The 14,315-nt window shown below is 40.7% G+C and overlaps 1 protein-coding gene across 2 annotated transcripts in view; it reads right to left on the bottom strand.

Annotated features, from left to right (window-relative positions):
* The window catches only part of PRDM5 (PR/SET domain 5), a 687,250-nt gene that overhangs the window by 337,281 nt on the left and 335,654 nt on the right, over positions 1-14,315 (bottom strand). For both annotated transcript variants that reach the window (XM_085641579.1, XM_085641580.1), the window contains exons 10-11: positions 8,646-8,730; positions 2,735-2,892 (exon numbers count right to left, since the gene is read on the bottom strand). In XM_085641579.1, the coding sequence (XP_085497705.1) occupies positions 2,735-2,892; positions 8,646-8,730 (243 nt within the window). The remainder of the gene's footprint in view (positions 1-2,734; positions 2,893-8,645; positions 8,731-14,315) is intronic.

The raw sequence follows: 14,315 nt of genomic DNA, 5'->3' as shown, positions 1-14,315 counted from the left end.
AAAAATGTAAAGGTATGCTAGATTTACCTAGGTGCCGGCAGAGCTAGGGATAAAAAGCTACAGCTAGGCACTTTGCAAAAAAAGGGTCATTTTGCACTCTGAAAATGTGGTGTGTCCACCTTGCGTTTTGGGCCGTTTCCTGTCACGGGCACTAGGCCTACCCACACAAGTGAGGTACCATCTTTCTCGGAAGACTTTGGAGAACGCGGGGTGGGTGGAATTTTGTGGATCCCCGCAGATTCCAGAACTTTCCGCCACAGAAATGTGAGGAAAATGTGTTTTGTTTTACAAATTTTCAGGTTTGCAAGGGATTCTGGGTAACAGAACCTGGTGAGAGCCAGTCAAGTCACCCCATCCTGGATTCCCCTGGGTGTCTAGGTTTCAAAAATGTATAGGTTTGCTAGGTTTCCCTAGATGCCGGCAGAGCCAGGGTTCAAAAACTACAGCTAGGCACTTTGCGTAAAAAGGGTAATTTTTCACTGTGAAAATGTGGTGTGTCCACATTACGTTTTGGGCCGTGTCCTGTCGCGGGCACTAGGCCTACCCACACAAGTGAGGTGCCATTTTTCTCGGGCGACTTAGGGTAACACAGAATTGTAGAGCAACTGTTATTACCTATTGACTTTCAATGCATTTCTGCCTTCCAAATGAAAGACAATGTGCAAAAAAGAAGTCATTTTGAAAAATGACCTATAATGCTCATGCTAGTATGGGTACTCCCAATTTGGGAAATGTGCAAATATCTACTGTTTCTAAACTCTATATTTTGTTCCCATTTCAGAAATACATAGGTGTCTTTCATACCTATTTTTCCATGTATACATTTTCCCAAAATAATTGCTATATACCTGGTACATATATAAAAAACCATTGCAAGACACAGCTCAGTTATTGGCTCTGGGTTCGTCGGGTTCTTGGTGGACCTACAGGTCCTATATATCCCCACAACCAGAATGATCCAGCAAATGTAAAGGTATATTGCTTTCATACAGCTGTCATAATTAGAAGAAGTTACAGGTGAAAACGTTGACATAAATGGCTGTTTTTTTCAACTAATTTTCAATTTTTCGTATATTTAACTGTTAGTTTCTATGAAGAAACCTTGAAGGATCTACACAAATGACCCCTTGCTGAATTCAGAATTTTGTCTACTTTTTTAAAATGTATAGATTTCTGGGATCCATTATTGCTTTCATACCCATTTCTACCATTAACTGGAAGGAGGTTGAAAGCACAAAAAATAGCAAAAATAGGCTATGTCCTAGAAAAATGCCAAAACTGTGTAAAAAATGTTGGTTTTCTGACAAAAGTCTGCTTGTCCCTGAAAGCTGGGAAGATGGTGATTTCAGCACCACAACCCCTTTTTGATACCATTTGCAGGGAAAAAAACAGACGCTTTCATCTGTAGCTCTTTTTTCCCATTTTTCCCAAAAAAACAAATTTAGCTGTATTTTGGCTAATTTCTGGGTCCCCGCCAGGGGAATCCACAAACCCTGGGTACCTTTAGAATCCCCATGATGTTGGAAAAAAAGGACGCAAATTTGGCGTGGATACGTTATGTGGTCAAAAAGTTACAGGGGCCTAAGCACGCACTACCCCAAATTGCCAAAAAAAGGCTTAGCACATGGGGAAAAGGCCTAGCAGCAAAGGGGTTAAATGAGTAACACTCCTGATCGCCGTGGCTCAAGAGAGACTTGAAGCCATAGAGGATTCCATTGACAGCCATTTTTTTTTTTACAGAGTTCTATATAGCGCGAACTTGACCCAAATTGGGTATCAGAGCACTTTACATGGCAGCAGTTGCATTACATGAGGACACATTCATTTTTGTTAGGGAGATTAAGTGATTTGCCCAGAATCACAGGATGTTCAGCGTCATTACCGAGACTCGAACCCATTTCTCCAGATTCAAGGTCGACCGCCCTAGCCGTTAGTCCAACTCCTCTCCCCACTAAATGGCCCACTCTACCCATCAAGATGAGACCGGACCCCAAACCGAAGGGCACAGAAATCAAAAATACCGCGCCAATCTGACCACACTTGACAAACCGTTAATGTGGTAACTCGAGTAACTCCTACTTCATCAGAAATTAGCCATGATTTATGCGTGTTTTGACTCCCAATGCTATGAAGAGATCATAGGGTAACATACTAATGTGGTGCCAACAAAATTAAATAAATGAATAAATTATTAATCTATTGCAAAACTAATGGTTATGCACGGTGCTGTTGTTTCTGCATGCGCTTGGGCAAAAAATCTAACTGCTCCAGAAGTTACAATAGATCCCAAAATGTTCAATTTTGCGCTATATTTATGTCCCTCAGCCTACAATTAGAAAATCTCTATGGAACCATCCTTTACTCAGTGCCTTTAGACAGAGCCACTGTCCATGGGAGTTCGTAGGAATGGCTGCACTGAAACGTGTTTACATACGGTGCTGAACATATGGCATCTGCTCCATGACGGCCAGTCCGGAAGCACAATTCCGTCGGCATGGTAGGTGTCAAATGGGTACTGACCTTTCCAGCGCAAAGGTCAAAGGTTTTCGTAGGCTTTATTCCCATTCATAACTGTCCTGTTCAAGCAGAGGCTAACAAAGGCGTTCGATGCTTTCCTTCACAGCCTGCTTATATGGCCTAGAGTTTCAAGTACATGACATACATTTAGGCGAAAATCCGCCTCTCAACGCAGTGCTTTCATGTTATGAAAAAATGAATTCTACAGGGACTTTACCTTCTTGTGGTTCTTGTAAACATTTCTGTGGGCAAAGCCCTTTCCGCATAGCTTGCACTTGTACGGTTTATCTTCACAGTGAATTATTTTGTGTGCCGCCACTTGATCAAGCCGTTTGAAGGATTTAGTGCAAACCTCGCAGGTGTAGGGCCTCTTTTCTGCAGGAAAACCGTGCGGACATTTAATCTCAGGCAATTAGGTCAAGCCAATTAAGATTAAAACAATCAGACAGACTTTTCATGCCCTTCATGTTAAAACAGTTACATGGCATTATGGAAGACAAGTAGTGTTGTATCCCAAGATACCGGCGCATTCTTTTCCATGATCAGTTCTAATGCCAACCTCTGATTAATTAGCTGAAATCAAAGGAGGATGGCTTCAAAGGGAGAACGCCTGGTTCCAGATGACTTAAATGCAAGCAGGCATGACAATTTAAAACGTTTAAAACTTCATTATCACAATACACAGCTGGTGATTTGTTTCACACATACCTAGAAATTATTGGAGGGTTCACTGTGCAGTAGCATCTTGCAACGCAAAATGATTCTCACACGCTCAGTGAAATATGATTCACACCAAGGGGCCGATTTATCATTGTACTGTGTAGCCTTTGCACCACGCGTGGGAACGCAAGGGCAACGCAAAACTTAAGTCAGATTTACCAAGCAATGCAAGATGACCTTTCGTGACCATGCATTGCTTGGTAACTGTAGAGTGATCAAACAGTGCAAGTCACTGCCTTACGTTACTCTGCCTCGGGGAGGTTTTCCACCGGTGGAGCCTGGGTGTTTCCACGCAACTACCCATGGATTTCGGCACATTCCCAGATTTACCAAGACTGGTAAACCTGGGAATGCGTCAAAATGCTAGGCCTTCCCAAGGGAGGGTTACCATTATTTCTCCTCGTTTGTTTCCTCTTTCTAAGTGTGCTGCATACTGCACCTTGGAATGAGCCAGGGTTTGCATATGGATAACTAGGAGCAGCGAATTAAAACTCTAGGTGATGGCTCCTCAACAAACATGCAGCACTTGCTCATGCTTTGGGAACACCATGTCAAAACAAAAAAAAATATGAGGAAGTGGTGCTAGCACTTGCTAATTCCTTGAAACAATTATTGTTGGTGCAGAAAATGTAATTACCTTACAATTAATCAACAGGATCTAGATTTCTAAATACGTGATTAAATATATTTAAGGGCTCAGAAAAGACTTGATTGACCACACTGCTTAAGGGACATACATACATGGATGAGGGATGCCTATAAGGAACTAAGGGGCTCATTGCAATGGTGGGCGGACATCAGTCCGCCCGCCATCGTAGTGGTGCTGGGACCTCCCGCCAGATGTGGCGGTCCCACCACACATATTAGGATGCGCCTGCCATTCTGGGCTTTTAACATTGCGGACGGTGCTGCTGGCTGCAGCACCGTACGCAATGTTAAAAGTGCTTACACTGCATTTTCCTGCACTACGTTGCAGGCACCACTCCCACACACTCAGGGGCCCACGACGGGCCCCTGAATCCATCCTCCGCCTGTCTTTTTGCGGTGGGATGACCGCCACAAAAAGACAGGCGGTAAAGGATTTCATAATCCCTATGGCAGTGCCTGCAAGGCACCGCCGCAATGCTGCCCTGTGTCTTGGTTCCGCAAAGTGGGCGGAAAAGGACCGCCTTGCGGAACCATGGCGGGCAGACTTTCCGTCCCCCACGGACAGATTGGGATTCCCACCACCATCCTAATTTGGCGGTGGGAATTTCGCGTATGATGGCAGTGGCCCCTAAATTACAGAACAAGACGTCTTGGATTCCATGGGCCTTTACATAATAAGTTCAGTCCTTTTCCTTCTGCAGCCAGTCAGAAGCAAGTAAAGTCACAAGACTGCACATGAAAGAAAAATGGACAAAGTTTGCATTTTTGTAATTTTTTACCAAACTTGTCTCCTGCACTGCTTAATCACATGCAGCCCCTTCGTGTCATTTCTAGATGAAACTGTGATGCCTCATGTAGTCTCATGCTGTACACAGTGCTTGACCTAGTTCAAAATTAATGTTCGTTTGCAGTAACTCACTCAGCAGTAATGGTATGCTTACCCCAGATTAGCTACTTAAAACCACTATGCTGGATTCGAGTGAAAGAGTGAATTGTTGACAAGAAAACTCCCCTTGTTCATACTATTACTGGGGCTGCTGGATGGTGTTACACCTAAGGTTCCTATATGCCCTTAATACTGTGCATACCACTATTATATTAAACTCTTCCTTATCTTAACATGTATTTTTTGGCAGGACATTTTCTGCAGAGGAAGAACTTGTTTTGAATACTGTGGCATGTATTCTTCCAAGTTAAACAATAGCCCAAGCCTGCACTATTTGATCCAGGGAGCAGTCTCTGCAGTGTCTGTAGTGTTTGAAGTGTAGGTTAATGAGAATAGGCAGTCGGAACTATACAGAAACATCCCAGACAGGTTCGGGTGAAATGTATCATCTAAGAGTATCTGAACCCTGCTTATTCAAAAATACATATTAAGGCTTTGAATATGGTGTGATATCAAAAACCCCGATTATGAAGAAACCCCCAGCTTTTTAAGATCTCCTGAGAGATGCAATTATGTTCAGGTAGTGTGCTTACATCGTAAGGATTGGACCCATCATGAAACCGATTTGCAAAAATGGATCATTCAGTTCGTTCATCTGCAGAAACTGCCTCTGGTAATGCTGGGTCGTGTTGTGGGGGAACGAGTTGTAACTCATCCTTCATTCACTCATTCTCTTGCTCACTTATGCACTCACTCTCATACTCATTCATTCACTTATGCTCTAAAAGGCTTCTGTGATTCCCCGGATAGAGGCCTCCACCACACTTTTCTACCCCACAGACACACTTCACTACACTCACCCATGCATTTGACCCTAGCAGTCCAAGATCCCGAAATCCTAGAATAAAACAGACAGGGGTCTGTACTAGGGATGGACATAACTCGCTTACTTTGCCATGGCATAATTAAGAAAAAGTACAGCATTATTATGCAACATTATGCAAAATTAGGTGAAGAGCATAACCTAGCATTTAACACCATTTTCTTAGTGCAAAATGCATCCTCACATTCAAAATGGACATGAGGATACATTTTGCGCCAAGAAAATAGCGCTAAATGCAACAGAGCATGTACAGCATCAGATGCTCAGCCACACTAAGTTTGTTGTACTTGTGCTCTTGCAGTAGGATTTTTGCACAAAATTACTTATAATTATGAGAACCAGCATAATCCCGTAATTTGGGGTAATTATGTGCCAAATAGAGTAACACAAAATACTGGAATTACTGCGGTGTAATTCAAATTTCGCCCAGGTCTAGTCTGTACTGTGAAACGCTTAACCTTACATTTGCCTGGATGCTCCCAAATGTGGGCCTATCAGCTCCTAGCTCATTAGGTCATGAGCTTAGAGGCACCACCACAGCAGTCATCTAGGCAACATATGGTGACGTCCTACTCTTTGGTCACCTAGTCCAGGCCAATTTAAGATAGGCTGAGTGCAAGGACAAGGTATCCATCCTTCTCTAACCCGAGGAAAAGAACAGAAATCTACCTGTCGGTCTCAGATGTCATCCTCTTGCCTTTACCTGACTCGTATATAAATGTACTGATCTGGAAGTGACAGCCTTTTGATTCTGAGGGGAGACACTGGAATAGTGGAAGAGATGACATCCTTCTATTTCTTCTGACCAAAGCTATTTGTCATCGAAACAAACTCATGCATGCACAATCATAAACACACACTGAGTGGTGTTATTTCTCTCTCTCTCTCTCTCTCTCTCTCTTTCGCTCTCTGTCTCCCTGTCTCCCTGTCTTTCTGATGGCCATGCCATTAATTCATGCCCTGCGAACTTGATAACTCAGATCAGAGTACATTAGTATGAATCACAGCTCTTACCACCCACCCCAGCACACTCCACACATGCAACATCAGACTGCCATCAGACTACCATAACAGACTACCATGAGGGCACCTTACACCCAAGAAATCTCACTTTTCCATCTTTACCTAAAATTAGATTTTCTCAAACAAAACATACTAGATAAACACCCTAACACACCTTCAGCTGCAGAACGTACCATAAATGTCAAATAGCTTATATAGCAATGCCACACCATTACACCTTCATGTGCAGAACGTACTATAAATGTCAAATAGCTTATATAGCAATGCCACACCATTACACCTTCATGTGCAGAACGTACCATAAATGTCATATAGCTTACAAGAGCAATGCCAACCTAACAAAATTCCCTATCACCACACCACTTCAAACCATTCAGGTAACATTCGTTTAAACAGACCTCACCCTCTTATTCAGAACAAGGCGCTAAAGCTATATAGTTTTCAAAGCACAGAAAACTCAACAGTACTTCTCTCTTCAAAATTTCACTAGCATGTATCTTAGAAACATTCAGATAATGTTATCCAAAACAAAATCACATCATAATCATTTTCCTGGGTAGCAAAGCTGTCTAGAAAACAATCTGCATAAGGTAGGCGTTGGGGAGCAAACCACTTATCTCAACATAAAATGGCTGCGTTCTTCAACACACCCATCAATACACAAAACACAATACAAAGATCTCTTGTAGAATCAAATGTGTGTGAATTTCACACCAATAAACTCTACAATTTTAAATCGCAATAAATAAACTAGAATGTTAACAAATCTGTACTAAAAACATAAACCAAAACAATAAAACAACTGCAAAACAGATCAATGGAAATTTCAGAACTTTACAAAAAGGGAACTAATTAAGATTAATTGTGTCACACTATTGGCAAAAATCTATACATAGTTGCTGAACACTAATATAACATAAGAGAAACAAGAACTCATGTGAAAGGATTTAGTGTGATCTTGACCATATTTTCAGTTAAGAAAGGATTTTGACTGAGTCTCACCAAACCTTTTGACTAGTTTGACTGTTGCCAGCTGAACCTCAGGTTGACACACTACCATGAGGAACTCCAGTCCCTGCTATGTACCTCGTAATAATGTCTGACATGTAAGACATCCAGCAGTGGTACGGAATCTTTTTCTGATGCAATTTCTCTCTAAACGATGGCCAAAGATTTTCCTTTGACTTACAGGGAGTCTGGTCATAATAGCAAGGCAAGGTCTTCTCTCCAAAACTACAAATCCCTTTAACCTATATTAGGGTACCAAAATAGTCAATGTGACCACTGAACACAATGTCTGCAGCCTGGCCTGGAAATGGATCTCGACCGTGCATCAGCTTCAGTTTACTTAAAATGAAACCCTAGTTTTTTCATGCCTAACCGGCAGGAGCTGAGTTAGGGCCCTAGGGCACACCCTCTACCCACTAGAGGCAATCCATGTAAAACCAGCAGTAGGACTCTGTCTTTAACCCACTGTTCGCCCCTATAAGCCAACCAAGTTGGGCATTAATAAGACCATAAGGAAAAAATATGCTTACTGAAATAGATATGGTGAACTGCCACAACAATTGAGCAATGAAGACAGGCGTATCATTCTCTGTTGTTAGTGGAAACGAGAGTAACGCGAGGTACTTGACTTCAACAATGACCACAGGTCTACATATCTGTGCCCATACTGCCTCATTTAAGTTTTAAAATGTATACACAATTTACAGACCTTTTGTTGTCTAAAAGAAAAATATTAACAGTTAGCAACGCAGAGGCAAATGACAGAGTACTCATTGCATTTGGATGGTGACCTAGAAGTTTAAAAAACTATGTTTCCCAGTGACTAGAAATTAACTATTTTTGTAAATTGTACTATACAATCAACATTTTGCAGAAAAATAACACAGTCTACTCACCTTATCCTTCCCTAAAGTAGAACATTAATACAAGCCAGGTCTTAAAAAGAGAATAATGTCATACCTGAGTGGGTTATCATGTGGCGCTTTAGCTGGTTAGCGGAAATAAATTTCTTTTCACAGTCCTGGCAATCAAAGATCTCGTGAACCTGCAAAATGAGTGTTTAGTGTTAATTAATTATGTGCCTTCCACGGGATCACACATCCACACTGAGCAGAGCAACTTCTTCAGCAGCGGGTAATTATTTCTTATCCCGAAGCTCTGCCAGTTTTCACAGACGAGTTGTGATTTCTTCCTTAATAATGCCTTTCTGAATAGAATGTGTTTCAGAAAAGAAATGTAAATATATTTAAATACAGAGAGAATACTTATAAATGCATGCATTCAAAGCAGCCAGGCTTGCATAAAGGAACATTGGAAATGTTATCCAAAGTATTTAGCAAAATAAAATCAGTAATGTATTGAACAGTTTGTTAGCGGCATTTATCTTTTCCCTAAAACCATAGTGTATCATAAGCCGTGTGATATATATGAAAGAAACTTAAAAAATTGTGCAACAATCATCTTCCAACGATGTTCTTTATTGCATATAATGAACGTATATTTTTATTTCTTTTATTGTTCCTCTCTTTGATTTACTTTGCTACATTGTCAATGGAAATCTAATATAATAAGAACTTATTTTGTCTGTCAAAATTGACTTAACATAAAAGCATGCTCAGCATAAACATAGGCAAAACCATTAATTCTGAACACAAAATACAAATACAAATTCAGAGAAAGTAAGAAATAAAAGAACTTTGGGGGAATCACTTCTTGGAAAACCTAAAATACACTATGTTTATTTAGAATAGATTGAAATATTTTTTTGAGAAATAATAAAGGATTCTTCTGACTGTAAATAACACATTACAAAAAGGTCTCTAAAAAGGGGAAAGGAATTATGCTAACTTGACATTAACGATCAGAGGAGGTCTATCAACTGTCTGTCACTAGCTGTCACATCACAGTGGACGTAGCTGAATAATACAGTTCAAGGGTTTCCTAATACGAAGATATTGCTTTTATATGTGAGTTTTTCTTTGATTGTAAAGGCTCCTCCAATCCCATTCCAGCACTATAATGCATTTCTTCATTCACTGTTCCACAATACTTAGCAGAAAGGATGAACAGAATATGAATATAATACTTTTCTTTTATTTCATTCAAAATATTCAGTAAAGAACAGTTCCCTGAGTTGCATTAAATGGAATATTTAATTATATTTTTTATTTATCCTACAAATGTATTCTATTTGACCGCAAGCACAATAAATGTGCAATCTTTTCACCTTAGGAGACTGGCTCAATAGGCACAGATATAAAATAAAGATCAACTTGACGTCACCATTCCGATTTTCTTGTAAACTGTACATTTCACAGGCTCATTAAAAGTTTTCCAGAATTTTTTTGCTAATATTACGCCAGTGATTGCATTATTATCACATGGGATAATTGTGGTATTATCATAAGATCAACTTTGAATAGGAAACAATACTTTTCATTAATTTGTCACATTTAAAGCTCAATCTTAGAGCAAAGGTTTTGTTTGTGATACAGTTAAGTGGTATTGACGTATTTGTAATGCGGTAATCCAACTATATGCAAAATTTCAAAATGATGTTAGATGCGAGATCAATCACTAAAAGTGCATTGAACTTGCGTTTTGCACCTCCTGACCAGCTCTAAACGCAAGTCTATGTATCTTATTAGTAGTTACGTCTTCCAGAGCCCAGGTAAGTGTCTTTGCAAAAAAAGATGCAGGTACAGAATTGAGGAAATGCTCAATTGACGAATTATGTTTTTGAAGCCTCAAAAGTGTCCTTCGGCAACTATGAAATACAATGTTGCTGAGAAATGAAAAATTCCACACAATAATTCATTAAGGTACAGATGTACAAACATTAGGAATGCTGATTTCCTAATTGTGATTATCTCTGAATCGCAATTATGTAATCGGTATTCCTAATGTATACATTGTTGTATTCCCAAATAGGGATTCCTAATAGGTCACAAATTGTTCAGCCTCTTGAATATTAATTCGCAATTTGTGACCCATTAGGAATTGCCACCATGACAGGGAAGGTGGCCTGTTGGGGTCACCAGACCACTATGTGTGTAATTGCTTTTTAATACAGCATTATTTTTTTGTTTTTAAATGCAGCCCATTTTACTTAAGGGAAAATGGGATGCATTTAAAAAAGAAAATGAAACATTTAAGTTACATATTTTTATTAGCAGGCAGTGGACCACTGCCTGCTCTTGAAAAACATAGTGTTTTTTAAATTCTCAAAGGGGGGCACTACCCATATGCAAATGAATAATCACCACTTTTAAACTGGTGGCAAATTATAACTGTTTGGTGACCGGAATTCTGTAGCTAATCAGTAATACATACCATAACAGTTCGGTATTTGGAAACAACGCCCTAAATACACCCTTTCCAAATACCAAATCACAAATGTAAATGTGATTTGGTAACAAGTTACCTAATCACATTTTGCCTTTTGCACATTTTAAAAAGCATTTAGTGGTTGCAAACAGCCTGTATCTGCGAATCGGGCCATTTGCAACAGCAAAAATGCTTTGTACATCTGTCCCTTAATGTCTAGTGAATATTTAGTTGATGATGGAGTAAATAAGCCACTATATAGGATTTTAAAGACAGAATGTGTCATTCAAAGTCAGCTAGAGTTGATGGAACCACTTCTGATGGGCAGGCAAATCAATGCACAACTGCCATGGCCATGTCATTGTTGATGTTTCCTGTTTGCAACTGCCGTGCAAGACATAAGGTGATCAACAAAATGAATACAAAGCAAAATTGTCCCCAGCATGCTAGATGAAAACTCCCAAATTTATTTGCAAATTTAAAAGCACACCCAAGCTTCGGAGGTTTGCTCTAAAATCGAAAAAGCTGACTAAGCTACCATAATATGGTGGCCAAGCCTGCCATGTAGTTTTCTAAAGGTACTCGTGTTGCATTGGTAGAAGCACATTTGGAGAAAATTCTACATCAGCATGGCAGAAAATACTAAATCTGGAGGGTGAGTTGCAACAGGATGGAGGAGGCGATGCCTCCTCCTCCTCCTGCCCAACGGTTTGGTAGTCTATCCGCCAAATTTTAACTCAGGCTGTAATTACCTCATTTAAAGTAAGGTCTTCATGGTTAACCCACTGAAAATTGTCAGGGTTCACGAAAGCTCAACACATAGTTTCCAGACCTCATTTAGAACTTTTTACAAACAAACCCTTGATATTGATGTTTCATTCTAAACCATAAACAGAATGATGATCTGGCACCATGGCATTGTTAGTCAGGCATTGCATTCTTCTCTAAAGTGCTCCTTCAGTATCATCTGAAGTCCTTTTGTTGGAAATCACCCATCACACTTATGGCAATCTCTAAATTTTGTGGGTGGCCTGGTGCAATTGGACCCCAGCCACACATTAAATAACCCCCTAATCACTCACAATACATTGCAATGCCATATTATTAGGCCCTCTTTACAAGTTGCTTTAACACACCTGGTAATTAACTTTAACAGGGGAGAGGTATTTACTGTGTGGTAAATTCTTCCTATTCTGAGTTTTCAACTTGAAAATGAGGTATAACATGAAGAATAGATATCTTACTCACCAGTTTCCACATGCTTTCTTATTTTTAGAGCCTTCTTTCCCAATATATTCCAACAGTGATTAATAGACTGTGGGGTATTCAAAATCAGCGCGAGGTGAGCAGGATACAGGCTACTGGCTGAGTATGCCGTAATCAACCCCCCCCCCTTTCTCTTCCTCTTCTGACATCAGACGTGGGATGCAGCTGGACCGCTGAGCTGCTGAGCTCCGTGAACACGCCAGCGTGAGACGGGGAACTGGAGCCACACAGGAGCGAAGCGGAGCAGCGCGAGTACCGGTGTGCCTTTCTGCTTGTTTGAATAGCTCTGATTTATCAACTTTGAAGTGCCTATCCTGCTTACACTGCCTACACTGCTATAACGGGCTTTCAACATGCTGACATCATTTTGGCTCCATATTTACCTGAGGCGGTTTATCGGCTAATCTTCATGCTCCACGAGCCTGGATACTTCCTGCGGTGCAGGAGCCTGTGCTCCTCGTAGTTGCATCTTTCTTCTTCCTTTTTGTCTTCACTTATGCCATTGGGACCACCAGGTTTCTCTCCAAGAGGGGTTAAGTGCACGCATTCTCCTAACCCGCCAGTGTATGGGAGCTCCCTATGCCACTTGGTTGAGGGTCGCTGGGGAGGGTCCCAGGTATTAAATTTAGCTGCCTTGTTAGTGGATCTGCGCAATATATTCCAACAGTGATTAATAGACTGTGGGATATTTAAAATCAGCACAGACCATGAATTTGGAGGGATTTAGCAAGAACAGACCCATTCACCTACATGACCCACCTAAAATAATACTAGATCCGAGGCTGCATTTCTCTTTCAGCAATAGGGAAAGCTACATTGATGTATTCATATAGGGATATTTTCCCATTTTCATGTACAAATCTGTGTACAAAGAGAGACCATTATACACCAGCACCAGGTCAAGTACCTTCTGAAAGGAGCAGAATGTTTACCACAAGCATGTGGTCTATATTTTGGACCTTTGATAGCCTTAGTGAGTAGGCAAGAAGCTCCCTCTGGGGAGTCCAAGGGCAAGAAGCTCCCTCTGGGGAGTCCAAGGGAATTTTGGGCATGGGAAATCCTCTTTAACAGGGCTCTGTCCCCTCTCCAAAAGCAGATAGCATGACCAAGGGATTGCTGCATCGATTAAGGATAGGGAATCCCTGCATCCTGAATCACTCATGGAAAGTGGGTCCTTGGGCCCACGTTAATTGATTGGTCAGCTACTGTTCGCTATGGAAAAGGGGGGGAATGTAGTAGATCTTTTGGGATAGGGCGTGGAGTATGCCAGGGCTGTGTCCTGGCCCCTTTCCTTTTCCTGATCTACATAAATGGGTTGAAGTGTCGCCTACTGCAGGAGTGCAGAGATGTGCCTGTTGTTTGTACTCGGCGTATCCCTGCGCTCCTGTATGCGGACGATGCTGTCTTAATGGCGAGAACACCAATTGCCCTACAAAATTTAATAGTATCCTTCAATAAGTCAATGCACAGTTTGGATTTAAAAATCAACTGTACTAAAACTTTTACCATGAACTGTGGAACACGATCCAAGAAGAAGAGGAAAACTATGCAAATAAATAATGTTTGCTTAGAAAACACGCCCACCTTTTCTTACTTAGGCATCTTGTTTCATGAGACTGGCTCATGGACAAGTGCGATTAGGACAAGAACACTTTTGTTCTCAAAGACAATAATGGCTTTAAAAAGCTTTATACAGAAACTGGGAAAGAAGCCCCTTAGGGAAATTTTAACTGTGTATAATGCAACGTGTATATCGGTGGCTGTGTATGGAGCAGGACTCTGGGGGTATGCCAATATAAACGCTATGCAATTAATTGAAAATAAGTTTATGCGGTACATGCTGTCTGTACCCGATAGTATTGCAACCCTTAATTGTCATGAAGAGCTGGGGCAGCCGTATATCTCAGATATAATAAGAATTCAGCCCATTTTACTATGGCACAGGGTTTGGACTGTCAATGAGTGTGTTGTAAATCGTGCTATACTTCAGGATGTGCTACAACTTGAAAAAGAAAAATGTTTTCAAATGGTTAAAGT

Source organism: Triturus cristatus, chromosome 2_2, assembly GCF_964204655.1.
Source record: "Triturus cristatus chromosome 2_2, aTriCri1.1, whole genome shotgun sequence".
Taxonomy (NCBI): Eukaryota; Metazoa; Chordata; class Amphibia; order Caudata; family Salamandridae; genus Triturus; species Triturus cristatus.
This window is presented reverse-complemented; position numbering and strand designations above follow the sequence as displayed.